The following is a 26,636-nucleotide window of genomic DNA, read 5'->3' on the forward strand; positions in this document are numbered from 1 at the left end:
GGGGGTCAACGCCCCCGCGGTAGTTGAAATCGGTAAATGGGCAGTTTCTTGTACTCAATCGATAGAACAAATGGAGTTCTAAAGAAATAGCTATGAGTTTGATCGACTTGAACAATGGAAGTAGCGAAAAAATAAGGCTCAAAGTGGGCGAAATCGCCAATTCGTAAATATCGCCGAGGTCGCTGACTTCGCGAGAGTGTAATTCTGCAAGTTTTCCATCAAATTTCATACTTTTGGCATCATTACCATCGGGAAAAGATTCCCTATCATTTCATAAGAAATTTTTTTTTCCGCAAATTTTTCGACACCAGGAGACATCTCAGGATTTGGGGTTTCGACAGTCAAGGGGTTAAAGTGCAGGCATTGTACTTCCCATTTCCAGAACTCAAGTCCGGCTATATAAAAATAACTGGTTTCCCTGAATCCCTTCACTAAATATTACTTTGCTCACACTCCAACAGCTCGTCAGGTACCAAAAATCATTCATCTCCATTCACTCCTATCTAACATGCTCATGCACACTTGCTGGAAGTCCAAGCTTCTTGCCCATAAAACCTCCTTTACCCCCTCCCTCCAACCTTTTCGAGGACGACCCCTACCCCGCCTTCCTTTCCCTACTGATTTATACACTCTCCATGTCATTCTACTTTGATCCATACTCTCTAAATGACCAAACCACCTCAACAACCCCTCTTCAGCCCTCTGACTAATACTTTTATTAACTCCACACCTTCTCCTAATTTTTCAGTTTATTGATGCCAATATATGATTGTTTTTCTGGTTTTTGTAATTGTTCTTAACCCTTTCAAGGTCTGTGCCATAGAACTACATGATAAGCTTAGCTCACTCAGATAAGCCATGAGTGGTAAATTTGGGCCTAGATATGAAAGAATGGATCTATGTGGCGAGTGTGCACATATAAAAATAAATTCTGCCTCAGTGAATGATGGAAAAATAAGTTATGTGTATTTGGTGTAAAATAGTAACTTTACAGATTATTTTCAGAAGGCTTTTATCGCTGTATTTTCCACTTCTTGGTATCATCCAATAGGATGGAAGATATACATGTATTACAGAAGCAGAGATGATTTTGATTGGCTTCAAGACTGGAAGTTGTTTGAAATTGAGCTCAAAGTAGCATAAATGTTTGAATTTTTCTGATATTCCAGAGGACACAAATTATATCACTTGTCCAATTTTCATCCAGTAGTAGTAGTAGTAGTAGGTTGGTAGACAGCAACCACCCAGGGAGGTACTACCGTCCTGCCAAGTGAGTGTAAAACGAAGCCTGTGATTGTTTTACATGATGGTAGAATTGCTGATGTCTTTTGTCTGTCTCATAAATATGCAAGATTACAGGCATGTCTTGCTACTTCTACTTACACTTAGGTCACACTACACATACATGTACACATTTATTTATACACACTCATCTGAGTTTTCTTTGATTTTATCTTAATAGTTCTTGGTCTTATTAATTTTCCTTTTATATCCATGGGGAAGTGGAATAAGAATCTTTCCTCCGTAAGCCATGCGTGTTGTAAAAGTCAACTAAAATGCCGGGAACAATGGGCTAGTAACCCCTTTTCCTGTAAAGATTACTAAAAAGAATAAGAAGAAGAAAATTGTCAAAGTGGGAAGTCTGAATGTGCGTGGATGTTGTGCAGATGATAAGAAAGAGATGATTGTGGATGTTATGAATGAGAAGAAGCTGGATGTCCTGGCTTTAAGTGAAACAAAGCTGAAGGGGGTGGGAGAGTTTCAGTGGAGAGGAATAAATGGGATTAGGTCAGGGGTTTCAAATAGAGTTAGAGCTAAAGAAGGAGTAGCAATAATGTTGAAGGATAAGCTATGGCAGGAAAAGAGGGACTATAAATGTATTAATTCAAGGATTATGTGGAGTAAAATAAAGATTGGATGTGAAAAGTGGGTTATAATAAGCGTGTATGCACCTGGAGAAGAGAGAAGTGTAGAGGAGAGAGAGAGATTTTGGGAAATGTTGAGTGAATGCGTGGGGAGTTTTGAATCAAGTGTGAGAGTAATGGTGGTTGGGGATTTTAATGCTAAAGTGGGTAAAAATGTTATGGAGGGAGTAGTAGGTAAATTTGGGGTGCCAGGGGTAAATGTAAATGGGGAGCCTTTAATTGAGCTATGTGTAGAAAGAAATTTGGTAATAAGTAATACATATTTTATGAAAAAGAGGATAAATAAATATACAAGGTATGATGTAGCACGTAATGAAAGTAGTTTATTAGATTATGTATTGGTGGATAAAAGGTTGATGGGTAGGCTCCAGGATGTACATGTTTATAGAGGGGCAACTGATATATCGGATCATTATTTAGTTGTAGCTACAGTTAGAGTAAGAGGTAGATGGGAAAAGAGGAAGGTGGCAACAACAAGTAAGAGGGAGGTGAAAGTGTATAAACTAAGGGAGGAGGAAGTTCGGGTGAGATATAAGCGACTATTGGCAGAAAGGTGGGCTAGTGCAAAGATGAGTAGTGGGGGGGTTGAAGAGGGTTGGAATAGTTTTAAAAATGCAGTATTAGAATGTGGGGCAGAAGTTTGTGGTTATAGGAGGGTGGGGGCAGGAGGAAAGAGGAGTGATTGGTGGAATGATGAAGTAAAGGGTGTGATAAAAGAGAAAAAGGTAGCTTATGAGAGGTTTTTACAAAGCAGAAGTGTTATAAGAAGAGCAGAGTATATGGAGAGTAAAAGAAAGGTAAAGAGAGTGGTGAGAGAGTGCAAAAGGAGAGCAGATTATAAAGTGGGAGAGGCACTGTCAAGAAATTTTAATGAAAATAAGAAAAAATTTTGGAGTGAGTTAAACAAGTTAAGAAAGCCTAGGGAAAATATGGATTTGTCAGTTAAAAACAGAGTAGGGGAGTTAGTAGATGGGGAGATGGAGGTATTGGGTAGATGGCGAGAATATTTTGAGGAACTTTTAAATGTTAAGGAAGAAACAGAGGCAGTAATTTCATGCACTGGTCAGGGAGGTATACCATCTTTTAGGAGTGAAGAAGAGCAGAATGTAAGTGTGGGGGAGGTACGTGAGGCATTACGTAAAATGAAAGGGGGTAAAGCAGCTGGAACTGATGGGATCATGACAGAAATGTTAAAAGCAGGGGGGGATATAGTGTTGGAGTGGTTGGTACTTTTGTTTAATAAATGTATGAAAGAGGGGAAGGTACCTAGGGATTGGCAGAGAGCATGTATAGTCCCTTTATATAAAGGGAAAGGGGACAAAAGAGACTAAAAATTATAGAGGAATAAGCTTACTGAGTATACCAGGAAAAGTGTACGGTAGGGTTATAATTGAAAGAATTAGAGGTAAGACAGAATGTAGGATTGCGGATGAGCAAGGAGGTTTTAGAGTGGGTAGGGGATGTGTAGATCAGGTGTTTACATTGAAGCATATATGTGAACAGTATTTAGATAAAGATAGGGAAGTTTTTATTGCATTTATGGATTTAGAAAAGGCATATGATAGAGTGGATAGAGGAGCAATGTGGCAGATGTTGCAAGTATATGGAATAGGTGGTAAGTTATTAAATGCTGTAAAGAGTTTTTATGAGGATAGTGAGGCTCAGGTTAGGGTGTGTAGAAGAGAGGGAGACTACTTCCCGGTAAAAGTAGGTCTTAGACAGGGATGTGTAATGTCACCATGGTTGTTTAATATATTTATAGATGGGGTTGTAAAGGAAGTAAATGCTAGGGTGTTTGGGAGAGGGGTGGGATTAAATTATGGGGAATCAAATTCAAAATGGGAATTGACACAGTTACTTTTTGCTGATGATACTGTGCTTATGGGAGATTCTAAAGAAAAATTGCAAAGGTTAGTGGATGAGTTTGGGAATGTGTGTAAAGGTAGAAAGTTGAAAGTGAACATAGAAAAGAGTAAGGTGATGAGGGTGTCAAATGATTTAGATAAAGAAAAATTGGATATCAAATTGGGGAGGAGGAGTATGGAAGAAGTGAATGTTTTCAGATACTTGGGAGTTGACGTGTCGGCGGATGGATTTATGAAGGATGAGGTTAATCATAGAATTGATGAGGGAAAAAAGGTGAGTGGTGCGTTGAGGTATATGTGGAGTCAAAAAACGTTATCTATGGAGGCAAAGAAGGGAATGTATGAAAGTATAGTAGTACCAACACTCTTATATGGGTGTGAAGCTTGGGTGGTAAATGCAGCAGCGAGGAGACGGTTGGAGGCAGCGGAGATGTCCTGTTTAAGGGCAATGTGTGGTGTAAATATTATGCAGAAAATTCGGAGTGTGGAAATTAGGAAAAGGTGTGGAGTTAATAAAAGTATTAGTCAGAGGGCAGAAGAGGGGTTGTTGAGGTGGTTTGGTCATTTAGAGAGAATGGATCACAGTAGAATGACATGGAAAGCATATAAATCTATAGGGGAAGGAAGGCGGGGTAGGGGTCGTCCTCGAAAGGGTTGGAGAGAGGGGGTAAAGGAGGTTTTGTGGGTAAGGGGCTTGGACTTCCAGCAAGCGTGCGTGAGCGTGTTAGATAGGAGTGAATGGAGACGAATGGTACTTGGGACCTGACGATCTGTTGGAGTGTGAGCAGGGTAATATTTAGTGAAGGGATTCAGGGAAACCGGTTATTTTCATATAGTCAGACTTGAGTCCTGGAAATGGGAAGTACAATGCCTGCACTTTAAAGGAGGGGTTTGGGATATTGGCAGTTTGGAGGGATATGTTGTGTATCTTTATATGTGTATGCTTCTAAACTGTTGTATTCTGAGCACCTCTGCAAAAACAGTGATAATGTGCGAGTGTGGTGAAAGTGTTGAATGATGATGAAAGTATTTTCTTTTTTGGGGATTTTCTTTCTTTTTTTGGGTCACCCTGCCTCGGTGGGAGACGGCTGACTTGTTTAAAAAAAAAAAAAAAAAAAAAAAAATTTACTGTTATGCAGTACTCTGCATAACAGTAAATCTTCTAATTTTTGTTTGAATAAAAATTCAAAATGTAAGCCAAGTGTAATTTAGGAGCGGCTTGGGGACGTAACTAATGAATAGAGGAAATGTTTTAATGCCAGAAATGTCTGCATGTTTATTCTGTACTCTATTTTTAAATTGGCAATTTTTTAATTTTGTGTGAAATTGGCTAATTCACCAATTTCTTATCACTTTATTGGGTAGTTGAAATAGTTAAATGGGCAGTTTAGAATGAAAGACATACTAGCAAAATAGCTAAGCATTTGGCTCACTGAAACAATGGAATTGACCTAAAATAGGACTCAAATTAGTCAGAATTGCTGATTCATACATGTTGCCAAGACTGCTAAGTTTGCAAGAGTGTAATTCTGTCAGCTTTTCATCAAATTTCGTACTTTTGGTTTCATTAATGGAGCCACAACAGTTGATTAACATCCATGTACCTCTTTTGTGTCAGGCAAACTAAGTCTGTAAGAAGCCTTTTACTTACATATCAGCCTGCATGGAAATCAAACCAGTACCTTACAGTTTTAAGCAAAAGCTGTGACAATGGAGCCTCAGGTCATGTGTTAACTTGTTTTGCTGTACAGCTAGCCTTCCACTTTTGCGAGCTTCGAAGATTCACGAATGCCCAGCTGCATTCGTATATACAATATTTTACGATGTTTTCATGTGTTTTATGATTGTCCGTGGTTCAATAGGTTAAGGAAGCAGTATTGTTAGGCTAAGTAAATGCTATTACAGTGGAACCTCTACTTGCGAGTTTAATCCGTTCCATGACCTTGCTCGCAACTGGATTTGCTCGTTTGCAGAGTCAATTTTCCTCATTTAAATTAATTGAAATGCAATTAATCCGTTCCAGTGGAATTCTTAACTTCAATAATTTCACTAATATCAACTCTATGGCTTATTTATCTATCTCACTTCATCTAATTTTTTTATTTTATTATCACACCGGCCGATTCCCACCAAGGCAGGGTGGCCCGAAAAAGAAAAACTTTCACCATCATTCACTCCATCACTGTCTTGCCAGAAGGGTGCTTTACACTACAGTTTTTAAACTGCAACATTAACACCCCTCCTTCAGAGTGCAGGCACTGTACTTCCCATCTCCAGGACTCAAGTCCGGCCTGCCGGTTTCCCTGAATCCCTTCATAAATGTTACTTTGCTCACACTCCAACAGCACGTCAAGTATTAAAAACCATTTGTCTCCATTCACTCCTATCAAACACGCTCACGCATGCCTGCTGGAAGTCTAATATGACATAATAAACAATATAAATAACATACAAACCTGATATATACTCTAAAATAAATAAAATATATCATTCATGTGGTGGTATGGGCAATGTCGGCGGTGGACGAGTTTGTCTGAAGACCGGGCAAAATACTTCATGAATAATTTAGCTAATATCATCTATATGGCTTATTTATATATCACAGTTCATCTACTATGACATAACAAACAATATGAATAACATGGAAACATGATATATACACCTACCGTCCGACTTACGACCGAGTTCGGTTCCGAGAAATCGGTCGTAAGTCGAGCTTTACTACTGAATATCAACATCACATTTTTGTAATGACTTTATTTTATTGTTTTATTTTGGTATTTCATGTTTTACTTTACTTTTTATACTGTTAGTACTGTATTTTATACGGTAAGATTTCGGATAAACACTGTGTACAACACAAATAGTTGTTTATTTCCCAGAAATTTGGCATAAAAAGCACGATCGTAAGTCGAGTGGTCGAAAGTCGAGCAGGTCGTAAGTCGGATGGTAGGTGTACTCTAGAATGAATAAAAAATGTCATTCATGTAGTGGTATGGGCGGTGCTGGCGGTGGACAAGAGTTTGTTTGGAGACCGGGCAAAATACTTCATGAATAATTTCGCTAATATCATCTATACGGCTTATTTGTATATCACAGTTCATCTAATATGACACAACAAACAATAACAATAACATAGAAACATGATATATACTCTAGAATGAATAAAATATGTCATTATGTAACAGGTGGAGGCGGCCACAACCACTCCCTCTTTGTTGTGGTAAACACTGCCATCTAGTGACGGCCTTTTGAAGCCGTCTATGATAATTGTTTCATGTAGTACATTATTATTATACATGTATTATTATTATACATATTATTATTATTATTATTGTATTATATTATTATATAATTATTATTATACATATTATTATTATTATTATTATTATTTTTATTTTTTATTATCACACTGGCCGATTCCCACCAAGGCAGGGTGGCCCGAAAAAGAAAAACTTTCACCATCATTCACTCCATCACTGTCTTGCCAGAAGGGTGCTTTACACTACAGTTTTTAAACTGCAACATTAACACCCCTCCTTCAGAGTGCAGGCACTGTACTTCCCATCTCCAGGACTCAAGTCCGGCCTGCCAGTTTCCCTGAACCCCTTCATAAATGTTACTTTGCTCACACTCAACAGCACGTCAAGTATTAAAAACCATTTGTCTCCATTCACTCCTATCAAACACGCTCACGCATGCCTGCTGGAAGTCCAAGCCCCTCGCACACAAAACCACCTTTACCCCCTCTCTCCAACCTTTCCTAGGCCGACCCCTACCCCGCCTTCCTTCCACTACAGACTGATACACTCTTGAAGTCATTCTGTTTCGCTCCATTCTCTCTACATGTCCGAACCACCTCAACAACCCTTCCTCAGCCCTCTGGACAACAGTTTTGGTAATCCTGCACCTCCTCCTAACTTCAAAACTACGAATTCTCTGCATTATATTCACACCACACATTGCCCTCGGACATGACATCTCCACTGCCTCCAGCCTTCTCCTCGCTGCAACATTCATCACCTATGCTTCACACCCATATAAGAGCGTTGGTAAAACTATACTCTCATACATTCCCCTCTTTGCCTCCAAGGACAAAGTTCTTTGTCTCCACAGACTCCTAAGTGCACCCCTCTTTTCCCCTCATCAATTCTATGATTCACCTCATCTTTCATAGACCCATCCGCTGACACGTCCACTCCCAAATATCTGAATGCATTTACCTCCTCCATACTCTCTCCCTCCAATCTGATATTCAATCTTTCATCACCTAATCTTTTTGTTATCCTCATAACCTTACTCTTTCCTGTATTCACCTTTAATTTTCTTCTTTTGCACACCCTACCAAATTCATCCACCAATCTCTGCAACTTCTCTTCAGAATCTCCCAAGAGCACAGTGTCATCAGCAAAGAGCAGCTGTGACAACTCCCACTTTGTGTGTGATTCTTTATCTTTTAACTCCACGCCTCTTGCCAAGACCCTCGCATTTACTTCTCTTACAACCCCATCTATAAATATATTAAACAACCACGGTGACATCACACATCCTTGTCTAAGGCCTACTTTTACTGGGAAATAATTTCCCTCTTTCCTACATACTCTAACTTGAGCCTCACTATCCTCGTAAAAACTCTTCACTGCTTTCAGTAACCTACCTCCTACACCATACACTTGCAACATCTGCCACATTGCCCCCCTATCCACCCTGTTATACGCCTTTTCCAAATCCATAAATGCCACAAAGACCTCTTTAGCCTTATCTAAATACTGTTCACTTATATGTTTCACTGTAAACACCTGGTCCACACACCCCCTACCTTTCCTAAAGCCTCCTTGTTCATCTGCTATCCTATTCTCCGTCTTATTCTTAATTCTTTCAATAATAACTCTACCATACACTTTACCAGGTATACTCAGCAGACTTATCCCCCTATAATTTTTGCACTCTCTTTTATCCCCTTTGCCTTTATACAAAGGAACTATGCATGCTCTCTGCCAATCCCTAGGTACCTTACCCTCTTCCATACATTTATTAAATAATTGCACCAACCACTCCAAAACTATATCCCCACCTGCTTTTAACATTTCTATCTTTATCCCATCAATCCCGGCTGCCTTACCCCCTTTCATTTTACCTACTGCCTCACGAACTTCCCCCACACTCACAACTGGCTCTTCCTCACTCCTACAAGATGTTATTCCTCCTTGTCCTATACACAAAATCACAGCTTCCCTATCTTCATCAACATTTAACAATTCCTCAAAATATTCCCTCCATCTTCCCAATACCTCTAACTCTCCATTTAATAACTCTCCTCTCCTATTTTTAACTGGCAAATCCATTTGTTCTCTAGGCTTTCTTAACTTGTTAATCTCACTCCAAAACTTTTTCTTATTTTCAACAAAATTTGTTGATAACATCTCACCCACTCTCTCATTTGCTCTCTTTTTACATTGCTTCACCACTCTCTTAACCTCTCTCTTGTTCTCCATATACTCTTCCCTCCTTGCATCACTTCTACTTTGTAAAAACTTCTCATATGCTAACTTTTTCTCCCTTACTACTCTCTTTACATCATCATTCCACCAATCGCTCCTCTTCCCTCCCGCACCCACTTTCCTGTAACCACAAACTTCTGCTGAACACTCTAACACTACATTTTTTCTGCTGAAACCTACCCCATACCTCTTCGACCCCATTGCCTATGCTCTCATTAGCCCATCTATCCTCCAATAGCTGTTTATATCTTACCCTAACTGCCTCCTCTTTTAGCTTATAAAGCTTCACCTCTCTCTTCCCTGATGCTTCTATTCTCCTTGTATCCCATCTACCTTTTACTCTCAGTGTAGCTACAACTAGAAAGTGATCTGATATATCTGTGGCCCCTCTATAAACATGTACATACTGAAGTCTACTCAACAGTCTTTTATCTACCAATACATAATCCAACAAACTACTGTCATTTCGCCCTACATCATATCTTGTATACTTATTTATCCTCTTTTTCTTAAAATATGTATTACCTATAACTAAACCCCTTTCTATACAAAGTTCAATCAAAGGGCTCCCATTATCATTTACACCTGGCACCCCAAACTTACCTACCACACCCTCTCTAAAAGTTTCTCCTACTTTAGCATTCATGTCCCCTACCACAATTACTCTCTCACTTGGTTCAAACGCTCCTATACATTCACTTAACATCTCCCAAAATCTCTCTCTCTCCTCTGCATTCCTCTCTTCTCCAGGTGCATACACGCTTATTATAACCCACTTCTCGCATCCAACCTTTACTTTAATTCACATAATTCTTGAATTTACACATTCATATTCTCTCTTCTCCTTCCATAACTGATCATTCAACATTACTGCTACCCCTTCCTTTGCTCTAACTCTCTCAGATACTCTAGATTTAATTTTTTTTATTTCCCCCCACCAAAACTCCCCTACCCCCTTCAGCTTTGGTTCGCTTAGGGCCAGGACATCCAACTTCTTTTCATTCACAACATCAGCAATCATCTGTTTCTTGTCATCCGCACTACATCCACGCACATTTAAGCATCCCAGTTTTATAAAGTTTTTCTTCTTCTCTTTTTTAGTAAATGTCTACAGGAGAAGGGGTTACTAGCCCATTGCTCCCGGCATTTTAGTCGCCTCATACGACACGCATGGCTTACGGAGGAAAGATTCTTTTCCACTTCCCCATGGACAATAGAAGAAATAAAGAAGAACAAGAGCTATTTAGAAAAAGGAGAAAAACCTAGATGTATATACAGTGGACCCCCGCATACCGTTGGCATCACATAACGTTTAATCCGCATACCGATACATTTTATCGCTAAAATTTTGCCTCGCATACCGCTTAAAAACCCGCTCACTGCTGTTCGTCCGAGACGCGTCCAATGTGCGCCTTAGCCAGCCTCACATGTTCCGCCGGTGGCATTGTTTACCAGCCAGCCTCCGCGGTAGCATCCAAGCATACAATCGTAACATTTCGTATTATTACAGTGTTTTTGGTGATTTTATCTGGAAAATAAGTGACCATGGGCCCCAAGAAAGCTTCTAGTGCCAACCCTACAGCAATAAGGGTGAGAATTACTATAGAGATGAAGAAAAATATCATTGATAAGTATGAAAGTGGAGTGCGTGTCTCCGAGCTGGCCAGGTTGTATAATAAACCCCAATCAACCATCGCTACTATTGGTGGTACACCTGCTGCTGCTGCACTGTCAGCTGCTGCTGCTGCTGTAGCATTGTCTGCTGCTGCTGTAGCATCGTCTGCTGCTGCTGTAGCACTGTCAGCTGCTGCTGCTGCTGCTGTAGCATCGTCTGCTGCTGCTGTAGCATCGTCTGCTGCTGCTGTAGCATCGTCTGCTGCTGCTGTAGCATCGTCTGCTGCTGCTGTAGCATCGTCTGCTGCTGCTGTAGCATCGTCTGCTGCTGCTGTAGCATCGTCTGCTGCTGCTGTAGCATCATCTGCTGCTGCTGTAGCATCGTCTGCTGCTGCTGTAGCATCGTCTGCTGCTGCTGTAGCATCGTCTGCTGCTGCTGTAGCATCGTCTGTTGCTGCTGTACCACCGTCAGCTGCTGCTGCTGCTGCTGTAGCGCCGTTGTTGGTGTGGCTTATTGAGAATACCAAGAAACAATTAACCCCAGAGGATTTGCCACCCAGGATAACCCAAAAAAGTCAGTGTCATCGAAGACTGTCTAACTTATTTTCATTGGGGTCCTTAATCTTGTCTCCCAGGATGCAACCCACACCAGTCGACTAACACCTAGGTGAACAGGGAAAAATGCCTGGAACTAGTGCTCATATTGGTGAATTTAAAGCCAGCAAAGGTTGGTTTGAGAGATTTAAGAATCGTAGTGACATACACAGTGTGATAAGGCATGTTCTGGAAGAAAATACCAAACAGGACCTACAGTACTCAGGAGGAAAAGGCACTCCCAGGACACAGTGTCTCATCAGTCATTGCTGCATCTTCAATAAAGGTAAGTGTCATTTATTCTTCATTTAGTAGACTAGTACATGTACAATATATAATGTGCATGTACTACTCTACTATTGTGCATGTATCCTTCTCTTTGTGTGTAGGAAAATGTATATTTCACGTGGTAAAATTTTTTTTTTTCATACTTTTGGGTGTCTTGCACGGATTAATTTGATTTCCATTATTTCTTATGGGGAAAATTCATTCGCATACCGATTATTTCGCATACCGATTATTTCGCATACCAATGAGCCCTCTTGCACGGATTAAAATCGGTATGCGGGGGTCCACTGTATATATATATATATATATATATATATACAGTGGACTCCCGCATAACGATGGCATCACATAGCGATTTTTCCGCATACCGATTACTTTTATCGCAAAATTTTTGCCGCGCATACCGATTAAAAACCCGCTTACCGATTTTCGTCCGAGACGCGTCCAATGTGCCCTCACATGTGCCGGCCGTCCCATTGTTTACCAGCCAGCCTCCGCGGTAACATCCAAGCATACACTCGGAATATTTCGTATTATTACAGTGTTTTCGGTGCTGTTTCTGGAAAATAAGTGACCATGGGCCCCAAGAAAGCTTCTAGTGCCAACCCTGTGGTAAAAAGGGTGAGAATTAGTATGGAAATTAAGAAAGATTTTGAAGGGTTTGGGGCTAACCCTGAGAAGCCTATGCCAGTTGTGGAATCCATTGTGCCTACTTCAAAGATTAAGGAAATGTGTGCACAGTGGGTTGAACTGCAAACCTTTATAGATGAAAATCACCCTGACACAGCTGTTGCAAGCCGTGCTGGTGACTATTTCAATGACAATGTTATGGCCCATTTTAGGAAAGTCTTGAAGGAACGGGAGGTACAGAGCTCTATGGACAGATTTGTTGTGCGACAGAGGTCCAGTGACTCTCAAGCTGGTCCTAGTGGCATTAAAAGAAGAAGGGAAGTAACCCCAGAAAAGGACTTGCTACCTCAAGTCCTAATGGAAGGGGATTCCCCTTCTAAACAGTAAGAAGATAATGCTCTCCCCTCCTCCCATCCCATCAATCATCACCAGATCTTCAATAAAAGTAAGTGTCATGTAATTGTGCATGCCTTTTTCAGTTGGTGTGTATTAAAATTAACATTTCATGTGGTAAAAAAAAAATTTTTTCATACTTTTGGGCGTCTTGCACGGATTAATTTTATTTCCATTATTTCTTATGGGGAAAATTCATTCGCATAGCGATTATTTCGCATAACGATGAGCCCTCTTGCACGGATTAAAATCGTTAACCGGGGGTCCACTGTATATATATATATATATATATACGTATATATATATATATACGTATATATATATATATATACATATATATACATATATATATATATAGATATATATATATATATATATATATATATATATATATATATATATATATATATATATATATATATATATATACACATATATATATATATACATATACATATATATATATATACATATATATATATATATATATATATATATATATATATATATATATATATATATATATATATATTATATATATATATATATTTATATATATATATATATTATATATTATATATTTTCATATAGTCGGACTTGAGTCCTGGAAATGGGAAGTACAATGCCTGCACTTTAAAGGAGGGGTTTGGGATATTGGCAGTTTGGAGGGATATGTTGTGTGTCTTTATATGTGTATGCTTCTAGACTGTTGTATTCTGAGCACCTCTGCAAAAACAGTGATAATGTGCGAGTGTGGTGAAAGTGTTGAATGATGATGAAAGTATTTTCTTTTTGGGGATTTTCTTTCTTTTTTTGGGTCACCCTGCCTCGGTGGGAGACGGCCGACTTGTTGAAAAAAAAAAAAAAAAAAAAAAAAATATATATATATATATATATATATATATATATATATAAATATATATATATATATATATATGCATGAGCGTGTCTGTGAAGTGTTACCAAAGTGTAAGTAGGAGTAGCAAGATATCCCTGTTATCTAGCGTGTTTATGAGACAGAAAAAGAAACCAGCAATCCTACCATCATGCAAAACAGTTACAGGTTTCTGTTTCACAGTCATCTGGCAGGACGGTAGTACTTCCCTGGGTGGTTGCTGTCTACCAACCTACTACTCATTATTATTATTATTATTATTATTATTATTATTATTATTATTATTATTATTATTATTATTATTATTATATAAATAATTTGTAATTTTTATTCACACAAATATAAGCTTTACTGTTATTCCTTATTGCAATAATTGTATAAATAATGTCAACCCATTCATTATTGCATATTGGAATGGACAGTGACGTCATTTGTTTACTCTGAAACAGCCAAGCAATGGACCATTTCTCCTAGGTTGAGCTCTATTTCAAGGTACTTTTCGTCGTGAAAGCAATTAAAATCATATCTATTTCTGTAATATATCTTCCATTCTATCAAATGAGACCAAACAAACAAGAATACAACCATAAAAACCATTCGAAATTACTGCTAAGGGGTGGCTAATTGCTGAAAAGTGAACTCCATTATTTATGCTTAGATTTCTTTCATTTTTGGTGTACGTTAAGAAGCATCTTTCCATCATACATTGCCCAAGTTTCAATAAGATAGTCCAACAAATAAATGAGATACACTTCCCGAGATCAAGAGCAAGAGCCCCTCACCAGTGTCAAGGAATCTGCCTTGAGGTCTGCTCGCTTGTGGAAATTTTGCTTGGGTATGGAAGTAAAAAATCGACCCATCGATTGCTCGTACAGTGGACCCCCGCATAACGATCAGCTCCAAACGTGACCAATTATGTAAGTGTATTTTTGTAAGTGCTTTTGTAGGTGTATTTTTGGGGGTCTGAAACGGACTAATCTACTTCACAATATCTCTTATGGGAACAAATTCGGTCTATAACGGCACCCAAACAGACTTCTGGATTGAAATAATATCGTTATGCGGGGGTCCACTGTATTTGGAAAAACTCGCACGTGGACACACTCGCAAGTAGAGGTTCCACTGCATTTTATTTCCCTACAATATATTTGCAGATCAATACTGTACTGTAGCGTTCGCATTATTATATTTCCCTACATCATATTTGCATACCAAACATTCGTGAGGTTCTTGATCCCCTAACCTTTGCGAATGTGGAGGGTCTCCTGTACAATGCACAAAAAGAGAGTTAAACATAATTTTCATTAGATAACATTGTGAATAGTGTTGACACATTTACCTTTATATTTCAGGATATCAACAGTAATTTTTCTGAGCTGTGTGAATCGGTTTGTTTTGGCATTTGGATTCTTCTTTCTTCTATCTGTTGCTGAACGCACTTTCAAGCAGAGGTTCCTCTATGCCAAACACTTCTGCTACCTCACCTCAGCTCGACGTGCTCGGTGAGTGATATGTAAATTCATCTTCTCAGTTCTGTGTAATAATAGGGTATTATTTACACTTAGTGAAAAAATTTTGCACTAATTGCTTGTGTGTTTTTATAAGTAAAATTTAAGTATAGATGAGTATACAGTTGACCCTTGTTCAACACGGGTTTGAACTGCTGTAAATTAGAGATATGGCTTCTGAGACGGAAATAAATGGTATAAAATACCGACACAATGGAAATACAGTGGACCCCCGCATAACGTTGGCATCGCATAGCGTTAAATCCACATAGCGATACATTTTATCGCTAAAATTTTGCCTCGCATAGCGCTAAAAAATTCACTCAACGCGATTCGTTCGAGACGCGTCCATGCGGCCTGAGCCAGCCTCACTTGTTCTGCCAGTGGCATTGTTTACAAGCCAGCCTCCGCGGTAACATTCAAGCATACAATCGGAACATTTCATATTATTACAGCCTTTTTATAGTGATTTCACCTGAAAAATAAGTGACCATGGGCCCCAAGAAAGCTTCTAGTGCCAACCCTACAGGAATAAGGGTGAGAATTACTATGGAGATGAAGAAAGAGATCATTGCTAAGTATGAAAGTGGAGTGCGTGTCTCCGAGCTGGCCAGGTTGTATAGTAAACCCCAATCAACCATCGCTACTATTGTGTCCAAGAGAACGGCAATCAATGAAGCTATTGTTGCCAAAGGTTTAACTGTGCTTTTGAAACAGAGATCGCAAGTGATAGAAGATGTTGAGAGACTGTTATTGGTGTGGATAAACGAAAAACAGATAGCAGGTGATAGCATCTCTCAAGCGATCATAAGTGAAAAGGCTAGGAAGTTGCACGAGGATTTAATTAGAAAAATGCCTGCAACTAGTGGTGATGTGAGTGAATTTAAGGCCAGCAAAGGTTGCTTTGAGAGATTTTAGAGGCATAGTGGCATACATAATGTGATAAGGCATGGTGAGGCTGCCAGTTCGGACCAAAAAGCAGCTGAAAAATGTGTGCAGGAATTCAAGGAGTACATACAGTGAAGGACTGAAACCTGAACAAGTGTTTAATTGTGACGAAACAGGCCTGTTTTGGAAGAAAATGCCAAGCAGGACCTACATTACTCAGGAGGAAAAGGCACTCCCAGGACATAAGCCTATGAAAGACAGGCTTACTCTTCTCATGTGTGCCAATGCTAGTGGTGATTGCAAAGTGAAGCCTTTATTAGTGTATCACTCTGAAACTCCCAGAGCGTTCAGGCAAAAGAATATCCTCAAGGCTAATTTGTGTGTGCTGTGGAGGGCAAACAGTAAGGCATGGGTCACTAGGGACTTTTTCTATGACTGGTTACACCAAGCATTTGCCCCCACTGTGAAAAATTACCTAACTGAAAAGAAATTAGACCTTAAGTGCCTCCTGGTGTTAGACAATGCCCCTGGTCATCCTACAGACTTGGCAGAGCGACTTGTGGGGACATGAGCTTCATTAAGGTGAAGTTTTTGCCTCCTAATACCACTCCTCTCCTGCAGCCCATGGACCAGCAGGTTATTGCAAACTTCAAAAAACTGTACACAAAAGCTCTGTTTGAAAGGTGCTTTGTAGTGACCTCAGAAACTCAGTTGACTCTAAGAGAGATTTTTGAGAGATCACTTTAATATCCTCAATTGTGTAAACCCTATAGGTAAAGCTTGGGAGGGAGTGACTAAGAGGACCTTGAACTCTGCTTGGAAGAAACTGTGGCCAGAATGTGTAGACCAAAGGGATTTTGAAGGATTTGAGGCTAACCCTGAGAGGAGTATGCCAGTTGAGGAATCAATTGTGGCATTGGGGAAGTCCTTGGGGTTGGAGGTTAGTGGGGAGGATGTGGAAGAGTTGGTGGAGGAGGACAATGAAGAACTAACCACTGATGAGCTGCTAGATCAACTTCAACAGCAAGAGGCCACACCTAAGGAAATTGCTTCAGAGGAGGGGAGAGAGAAATTGAAGAAGTTGCCTACTTCAAAGATTAAGGAAATCTGTGCAAAGTGGCTTGAAGTGCAAACCTTCATGAATGAAAATCACCCTCAGACAGCTATTGCAAGCTGTGCTTGTGACTATTACACTGACACTGTTGTGAAACACTTTAGGAAAGTCATAAAGGAACGAGAGGTACAGGCCACTATGGGCAGATATGTTGTGCGACAGAAGTCCAGTGACTCTGAAGCTGGTCCTAGTGGCATTAAAAGAAGAAGGGAAGCAACCCCGGAAAAAGACTTGACACCTCAAGTCCTAATGGAAGGGGATTCCCCTTCTAAACACTAAAACCATATAGTCTCCCCTCCTCCCATCCCATCAATCATCACCACATCTTCAATAAAGGTAAGTGTCATGTAACTGTGCATGTTTTCTTAAGTTTGTGTGTATTAAAATTAATATTTCATGTGGTAAAATTTTCTTTTTTCATACTTTTGGGTGTCTTGCACGGATTAATTTGATTTCCATTATTTCTTATGGGCAAAATTAATTCGCATAACGATAATTTCGCATAACATTGAGCTCTCAGGAACAGATTAATAGTGTTATGCAGGGGTCCACTGTACTATAAACACACATGCAGTATAATGCGATCCTTTATTGACAACATTTCACCCACACAGTGGGCTTTTTTAAGTCACAAACAGATCTGTTTGTGACTTGAAAAAGCCCACTGTGTAGGCAAAACGTTGTCAGTAAAGGATCACATTATACTGCATGTGTTTATATTTCCATGGCTTCTGAGACCATAACCTAGATCTGATATACGTATATATACTGTTTTATGCAGACTTTAGTTTGTACTAGGTAGTAGGTTGGTAGACAGCAACCACCCAGGGAGGTACTACCGTCCTGCCAAGTGAGTGTAAAACGGAAACCTGTAATAGTTTTACATGATGGTAGGATTGCTGGTGTCTTTTTTCTGTCTCATACACATGCAAGATTTCAGGTACATCTTGCTACTTCTACTTACACTTAGGTCACACTACACATACATGTACAAGCACATATATACACACTCCTCTGGGTTTTCTTCTATTTTCTTTCTAGTTCTTGTTCTTGTTTATTTACTCTTATCTCCATGGGGAAGTGGAACAGAATTCTTTCTCCGTAAGCTATGCGTGTTGTAAGAGGCAACTAAAATGCCGGGAGCAAGGGGCTAGTAACCCCTTCTCCTGTATATATTATGAAATTTAAAATGAGAAACTTCTGTTTTTCTTTTTGGGCCACCCCACCTCAGTGGGATACGGCTCGTGCGTTGAAAGAAAGAAAGAAGTAGTTTGTATTTCCAGTTTCTAGCTTCATGGTAGTCTACCTCAAGGACAGTTACCCTCCCCTTCCCATGAATTTGTTAAGACAACTTTAATGTATTGTGGTCAAGTACTCATACCGTGTACATATTACCCTCTCGGGGTCGGTGCCATATTATTACAGGTTTGAGTTCAGCTCGCTCAGATAAGCTGTGAGCAGTAAATTTGGGCCTAGATATGAGAGAATGGGTCTATACATATAAAAATACATATACATAAACATGTATATATAAAAAATCCTGCTTCATGCAGTGGATGATGGGGGGAAAAACTGCAACTGTGTTTTTGGTTTAAAACACCAACTTTGCAGTGTATTTTTTTTGTATTGTTTTTATTGTATTCTTGGTTTCATATGATAGAATGAAAGATATATTACAGATATAGAGATGATTTTGATTGATATGAGGACTGAAAATACCTTCAAATTGATCTCAAAGTAACGGAAATGTTCGATTTTTGCCGATATTGCAGAGTACACAAATTACGTTACTTGTCCAACACACATCCATCTGGTCAGTCTAATACACATTCATGAATGTGCTGACATTATACAATTTTTACAATTATGCAGTAGTCTGCATAACAGTAAATCTTTTTTTGTGTATGAATAAGAATTTAACCATTAACCCTTTGAGGGTCGACAGGCCCTCTCCGAAACTCGTTCTCAGGGTCGGCCAAATTTAAAAAAAAAAAAAATTTCTCTTATGAAAAGATAGAGAATCTTTTCCCGATCATAACGACACCAAAAGTTTGAAATTTGATAGAAAACTTACGGAATTATGCTCTCGCAAAGTTAGCGGTCTCGGCGATGTTTACGCATCGGCGATTTTGCCCACTTTGAGCCCCATTTTCGGCCAATTTCACTGTACTAGTCAACAAAAAACATGAATATTTTGCTAGAACTCCATTTTTTCTATCGAATGGGTGCAAGAAACCACCCATTTATAAATTCAACTATCCAGTACAGTGGTCAGAATTTAGCAATTTTGCCAATTTCACACAAATTTCAAAAGATGCCAATTTCCGAATAGGGTCCAGAATAAACAAGAAAGACATTCCTGGCACTAAAATGACATTTCCTCTAGTCATTAGTCACGTCTCAAGGCCCCTCTTATATTCTTTTGCTTTCCACTTTGAATTTTTATTCTCACAAAAAATATAAGATTTACTGTTATGCAGACTACTGCATTAGTGTAAAAAATGGTATAAATATTATTGGTGCACTTGTGAAAGAATATTAGACTCACCAGTTGACGTGTATTGCACGCTTGGCACGATTTGTTTATTTTTGAAGTTTGGTAAAAATCGAACATTTCTGCTACTTTGAGCTCAATTTCAAGGCACCTTTCAATGTAAAACCAGTCAAAATCATCTCAATTTCAGTAGTATGTCTTCCATTCTATAAAATGAGACCAAGAAAACTAGAATACAACAATAAATACCATACGAAAATACACTGCAAAGTCGCTGATTTATTCAAAAAAAATGGTCCAAGTTTTTTTTTTCTCATTATGCACTGTGTGCTGCAGGATTTTTTTTAGACTGTGCACACTGACCACATACACCCATTCTTTCATATGAAGGCCTACCAGCTTTCTCCCACTAGATTTGAGGCCGCTAGAATTTATGAGTACTAGTACGTCAAAAACCCCTACGCGTAAGACGTACTAGTACGACGAAAACCCTCAAAGGGTTAAACTGTCCAAACGTAGATCTACGTTCACTAGCATGGCGCTCCGAATATTTTGAAAAATAAAAAAATTATTTTTTCCTTTAAAATGAAAAGCACATTTTTCTACATGTTATAGGATGAAAAAAAAATTTAGGGTCAGTTCTTACCGAGATATAAGACCATGAAGTTGGCTCTGGATGCTCACCTGTCAGCAACATCGACTCCTGCAACATCGACTCCTGCCACTTGCAGAAGTGTTGCCAATATTCCTTTTTTTTCTCGTTTTTATTTCAATTTATATATTTTTATGTTCTGATAATTACAATTTATAATAGTTTTTGTAATTTCATAGCCAGTCTTTGTTCTGACACTAATATTAGATACTGAAATACTGCTCAAATAGTCACAATCACATTGACAGGTGGACATTTACACCTGCTTGGGTTATTTACTATTGTTTAGAAATATATACAAAGTATTTATAGGTCCCAGCAATGTATTAGATACCCTGGCATATACCTTGAAGCATAGTGTTATGAAAGGCATCCCTATACTGTTGACAACCGAGTGACATTTGATAAATACCCACTGCTCCAGCTAACCCTCGCTGTATTTGTTATCACTGTTACACACAAACATGTCTTGTCTCTGTCTATTTCTATCTGCCTGTCTGTCTATCTGCCTGTCTGTCTATCTGCCTGTCTACCTGCCTGTCTGTCTACCTGCCTATCTGTATCTGCCTGCCTGTCTCTGCTTATCTGTCTGTCTGCCTGGAGTATAGGATATCAAACTCCTTGAAGAATCGTGTTATAACATCTGTTATCAGTTCGGTGACATTTGATAAATGGTTGCTCAGGGGAACCCTGGCTTTATTTGATTTCACTGATGCACACAAACATGTTTGTGTCTGTCTGTCTGTCTATCTTTGCCTGGAATTTTTTGGATTATCCTAGGTAATTTACATCATGTATAATAACTGTACTTATGTGTACATGTGAGACAGAGATATAGATAGAGATATAGATACACAGATATATAGATAGACAGAGATATAGACAGATACAGAGATATAGACAGATAGAGATATAGACAGATAGAGATATAGACAGAGAGACAGCTAGAGACAGCCAAAGCAAGCCAGCCTGCCAAATACATAAGAACACAAAGAAGGAACACTGCAGCAGGCCTACTGGCCCATGCAAGGCAGGTACATCCCCCCCCTCCCCTGGCATAGACCAATGACCCACCTAGTCAGGTCACATCCATTGAAGGAAGGAGCATGACATCAGACCTAGTAGCACAAACTAGTCAGGTCCAACTCACCCACCCACACTCACTCATGTATTTATCTAACCTATTTTTACTTTCCTCTTAAAATGGGAGTGTTAATGCGACATGGCATCAGTGAATCCCTGGTGTTTGCCATGCTGTTTGCTCTAGCTGGCGCACAATTGAACTCGTGCTCCCACAAGGTACTAAGTGCTCCCAGATTTTTTTAATAGTGCAAACACTTTGTGCACAGACCCATTCTTTCATGTCTAGGTGACTCAAGCCTATTGTGCCAAATTTGAGGGAATGAAAAATAAAACGTTGATCTACGTTTGGAGCGCTACGCGTGCAAATGTAGATCTACGTTTGGACCGTTTAAGGGTTAAAATGGAAAGCAAGCATTATATAGGTGAGGCCTGAGAATGTGACCAATGAACAGAAGAAATGTTGTTTTAGTGCCAGGAATGTCTAAATTGTTTATTCTGGACCCTATTTTGAAATTGGCAATTTTTGAATTTTGTGTGAAATTGGCCAAATAACCTATTCCTGTTCACTTTATTGTGTAGTTGAAATAGGTAAATGGGCAGTTTCTTGTACTCAGTAGATAAAATAGAAGGAATTCTATTGAAATAGCTGTGAGTTTGGTCGACTGGTACAATGGGATTGGCTGAAAATAAGGCTCAAATTGGGTGAAATCGCGGATGTGTAAATATCGAGACCGCTAACTTTGGGAGAGTGTAATTCCATAAGTTTATCACTAAATTTTGTACTTTTGATTTCCTTACCTTCGGAAAAAGATTCTCTGTCATTTCATAAGTTTTTTTTTTTTTTTAAATTCTCCGACCCTGAGAGCAAGTTTCGGATCAGGGGTTCTGACTTTCAAAGGGTTAAGCATAATAAAAGGAGTTAAAATGAAGTGCTGAAACAAGGACGAATGAGTGAGCAAACAAAATGCATTATTTTTATTGAATGAGAATGTGAAGATTCATTTGCTGCTACAATAAATCCTCTTATAACATGACAGGCAAGGAGGGGGAGGGGATACAGACCACTGCTAAATTGCAAAGAAATGTCAAGTAACATAGTATAAAGATAAAAATAAAATTCAACATGCTTTTTAATATTTGGTCTTTTATCCATGAGATTCAGTTAACAATTTCAGGCAGCTAAGCATAGAAACAAACTTTTTTCAAGTGAAGTCCATTTCTTGAATCCACCAAGTGTGGCACTATTGATGTGTTTTGGAATTGAGTTTTGTGTTCATTTCATTCCAACAATATTCAATGGGATTCCTGACCACTGAATATCATTAATATTGTTCTCTTGCAACCATTTTTTGACCTTTTTTAACCTGTGGCATTGTCTAGTATAAAGTGTGCTACCATGAATCTTGTGGAATGTGAAGAAATGATCCTTAACCTATCAGGGTTGGAACTCCTCATCTGAGAATTGCTCTCAGGTTTGAGGAATTTATCATGGTCTTGGCGATATTTATGCATTGGGGATTATGCCCACTCTGAGACCTGTTTTACACCAATTCCATTGTTCCAGTTGACCAAACTCATAGCTATTTCATTAATATTTCTTACATTTTATTGATTCAGTATAAAAACTGCCGATTTACCTATTCCAACTACCCAATTAAGTGATCAGAAATTGGTAATTTTGGTCAGTTTCACACAAAATTAAAAATTGCCGATTTATAAATAGCGTACAGAATAAATGATGTAGATATTTCTGGTACTAAAAAACAAAATTTTTCTTCTGTTCATTAGTTAGGTCCCCAGGCCTCTCCTGTATTACACTTGCTTTCCATTTTGATTTTTTTTTCACACAAAAAATAGAAGATTTACTGTTATACAGACTACTGAATTATATTAATAATTGTATAAACAATGTCAGCACATTCCTGAGCACATATTAGACTGACTAACTGGGCGCATATTGGACGAGTGACATAATTTTTGCACTCTGGAATATCAGCAAAAATTTAACATTTCCACTAATTTGAGCTCAATCTCAAGCAACTTTCAGTCCTGAAACCAATCAAAATCATCTTTATTTCTGTAATACCTTCCAGTCTATCAAATGAGACCAAGAAATCTAGAATACAACCGTAAAAATCATACGAAAATGCACCTCAAAGTCTCTATTTTAACCCAATAATATGATCAGTTTTTTTCCCCATTATGCACTGTGTGTGGCAGGATTTTTTTTTTATATAATGCACACTTATTGCACAGACCCATTCTCTCGTACCTAGGCAAAAAATTTATCACTCGCTGCTTATCTGAGTGAGCTGAGCTAACTGACCCAGAATGCAAAGCCATAGTACTGCTGCACCCACCTTGAACTGGTTAAACAGATTTATTTATTATATGCACAGACCCCTCAAATGATGAAGAGCCACATGTGACCCTGTCTAATTTGTGGAGTTTGTACATTTCTGAAAATTGGCAACTTATTGAAAAGTGTTTGAAGAATACAGAAAAATAGGGTTGCATTAGAGAGAAGTTCAGATTTGTGAAACAACTTCGTTTATTCTTGTAGATACAAATTAGTACAGCTTATTTTACCTTTCGTTCTAGCTGTTGTTGCTTGTTGACATGGAAATATGGGGAAAGGGTTAATGTGGCCCTAATGAGCCAAGGTGGATGACTTTGGTTCTGTGGATGGAGAGTTGTTAGTAGTTGATGGTTGTGCTGGAGCACTCAGGTATTATGTAATGCATCTCTTGTCTGTTGTACTCTACAGTATGGACCTCTTTGACTTTTTATTTTTTATCGAGTCATGATCTGCTCTAGTCACTGTATAAGCTCTTATTTCCTTCTCTTTGTTTCTAATTGTTCAGGTAGTGAATTCTCTCAGACCTAAAGTGTGGGCAGTCTGTTTTACATCACATGTACACCACTTTGAAACATATCTAAAATTAGAACTTTATTCAGTACTACTAGAGATTCACATTCTTCTTGGCACCTACTACATCACTAGTGTTCCTCTTGGGTGCCAAATTTAATGTCTTAGAGATGAGAGGGGATGATGAAAGTATTCAAAATCATTTGCTAAACACTTAGTAAGGCAGACGATGCTCCCAGAAAGCAACTGTAGGTTGTGTGGGTGGTAGTGATTCAAACACTACCATTAGATCTAACATGGGTTGAGGACTACCTAGAGTCTGTGCATAACTGTATGCTCTCATGTTTACTGAGAATGCTGTCAAGGCTGTTTAAAGCAAAATGCAAGGAAGGATACACAATTTTTAATCAGGTTTAGATAAAATTGCTTAATGTAATGCAGCTTTATAGGAGAGTTTATTGTATATAAATATGGGCATGCCCTGTTAGAGACAGGAAATTTGTTGATTGCCTTAGTTTCCTTACCTGAGGCTGAGTCTGTGCTCATTTTCATTTAAGAAAAAACTTTATTATTGGATTATCATTGAATTATTTTTACTTCACAGGAAATATGATCTACCACACTTCAGGCTGAACAAAGTGCACAATATTAAGACATGGCTCTCAGTTAGATCATGTTTAAAGGTAAAAATATGCATATCTCTGGTTTATATTTTTTTGTGTATTTGTTTTGTTAATGATAGATTTAGTCATTATTATTGATTGCATTATTCATTAGTTATAAAAATAAACTTATAGGAGACAAGTGGCAGAATGTGTGGTGTGAATATAATGCAGAGAATTCGTAGTTTGGAAGTTGGGAGGAGGTGCGGGACTACCAAAACTGTTGTCCAGAGGGCTGAGGAAGGGTTGTTCAGGTGGTTCAGACATGTAGAGAGAATGGAGCAAAGCAGAATGACTTGAAGAGTGTATCAGTCTGTAGAGGAGGGAAGGCGGGGTAGGGGTCGGCCTAGGAAAGGTTGGAGGGAGGGGATAAAGGAGGTTTTGTGTGCGAGGGGCTTGGACTTCCAGCAGGCATGCGTGAGCGTGTTTGATAGGAGTGAATGGAGACAAATGGTTTTTAATACTTGACGTGCTGTTGGAGTGTGAGCAAAGTAACTTTTATGAAGGGATTCAGGGAAACCGGCAGACCAGACTTGAGTCCTGGAGATGGGAAGTACAGTGCCTGCACTCTGAAGGAGGGGTGTTAATGTTGCAGTTTAAAAACTGTAGTGTAAAACACCCTTCTGGCAAGACAGTGATGGAGTGAATCATGGTGAAAGTTTTTCTTTTTCGGGCCACCCTGCCTTGGTGGGAATCGGCCAGTGTGTTAATAAAAAAAAAAAAATTAGAAGCATATTGAGCACCGATCAATGAGAGAGAGAAATTCCACAAAAATTAAGACGAATAGTAGTCTGTATATTGCAACCTCCAGCTGAGATCCTCTTCAGCAGATTATCTCTTCTGCTGAAAAAGACCTCAGCTGAAAGTCAGAATATACAGACTACCATCTTTCCTCATTTTTTCCCTCACATGAAATTGCCTCTCATGTCGATAGTTAAACAGATATATTTGTGAATAAATATTGTATTGCCTGCAATTCTTATTTATTGTTTTGAGTCCTGTAGGTTTGAAGTACAGTGCCTGTACTCTGAAAGAGGGATATTTACAGTTTGGAGGGACGTCTGAACTGTAGTGTCGGTGTGCCTCTGACAAGACAGTGATAGAATGAATGATGGTGAAAGTGTGTGTTCTTCTGGGTCACCCTGCCTCGATGGGAGACGGCTGGTGTATTAAAAAAAATAATAAAATAGAAGTGAATGTATTTGCATATATGAGTGTTCAAGTAGGCAGATGGGTCTATGAAAGATGAGCTGAACTTAAAAATAGAAGAGGTGGGGGGGGGGGATATTGATGGTGAGTTCTGGCATCTGTGGAAAGAAAGAAGTTTATCACTTGTTAAAACAGTAACAAATAATAATAATAATCAGTAATGATTTGTCTACATTGCCTGAATATTTGTAATATAAATAATAAAGTACATAAATGTAGACAACTTTAATAGTATATAATGACTTCTGCATTGTAGAAGGAAGCATAATTTATTGCATGAGTGAAAGTGGACATAATTATGGTATTTGGGACCTGACGAGCTGTTGGAGTGTGAGCAGGGTAATATTTAGTGAAGGGATTCAGGGAAACCGGTTATTTTTATATAGCCGGACCCGAGTCCTGGAAATGAGAAGTACAATGCCTGCACTTTAAAGGAGGGGTTTGGGATATTG

General features: G+C 38.8%; 1 protein-coding gene across 5 annotated transcripts in view; it reads left to right on the forward strand.

Annotated features, from left to right (window-relative positions):
* The window catches only part of phtf (putative homeodomain transcription factor), a 134,254-nt gene that overhangs the window by 87,260 nt on the left and 20,358 nt on the right, over positions 1 to 26,636 (forward strand). For all 5 annotated transcript variants that reach the window (XM_070084802.1, XM_070084800.1, XM_070084801.1 and 2 more), the window contains 2 exons: positions 15,058 to 15,207; positions 24,918 to 24,996. In XM_070084802.1, the coding sequence (XP_069940903.1) occupies positions 15,058 to 15,207; positions 24,918 to 24,996 (229 nt within the window). The remainder of the gene's footprint in view (positions 1 to 15,057; positions 15,208 to 24,917; positions 24,997 to 26,636) is intronic.

This window comes from Cherax quadricarinatus, chromosome 14 (genome assembly GCF_038502225.1).
Source record: "Cherax quadricarinatus isolate ZL_2023a chromosome 14, ASM3850222v1, whole genome shotgun sequence".
Classification (NCBI taxonomy): Eukaryota; Metazoa; Arthropoda; class Malacostraca; order Decapoda; family Parastacidae; genus Cherax; species Cherax quadricarinatus.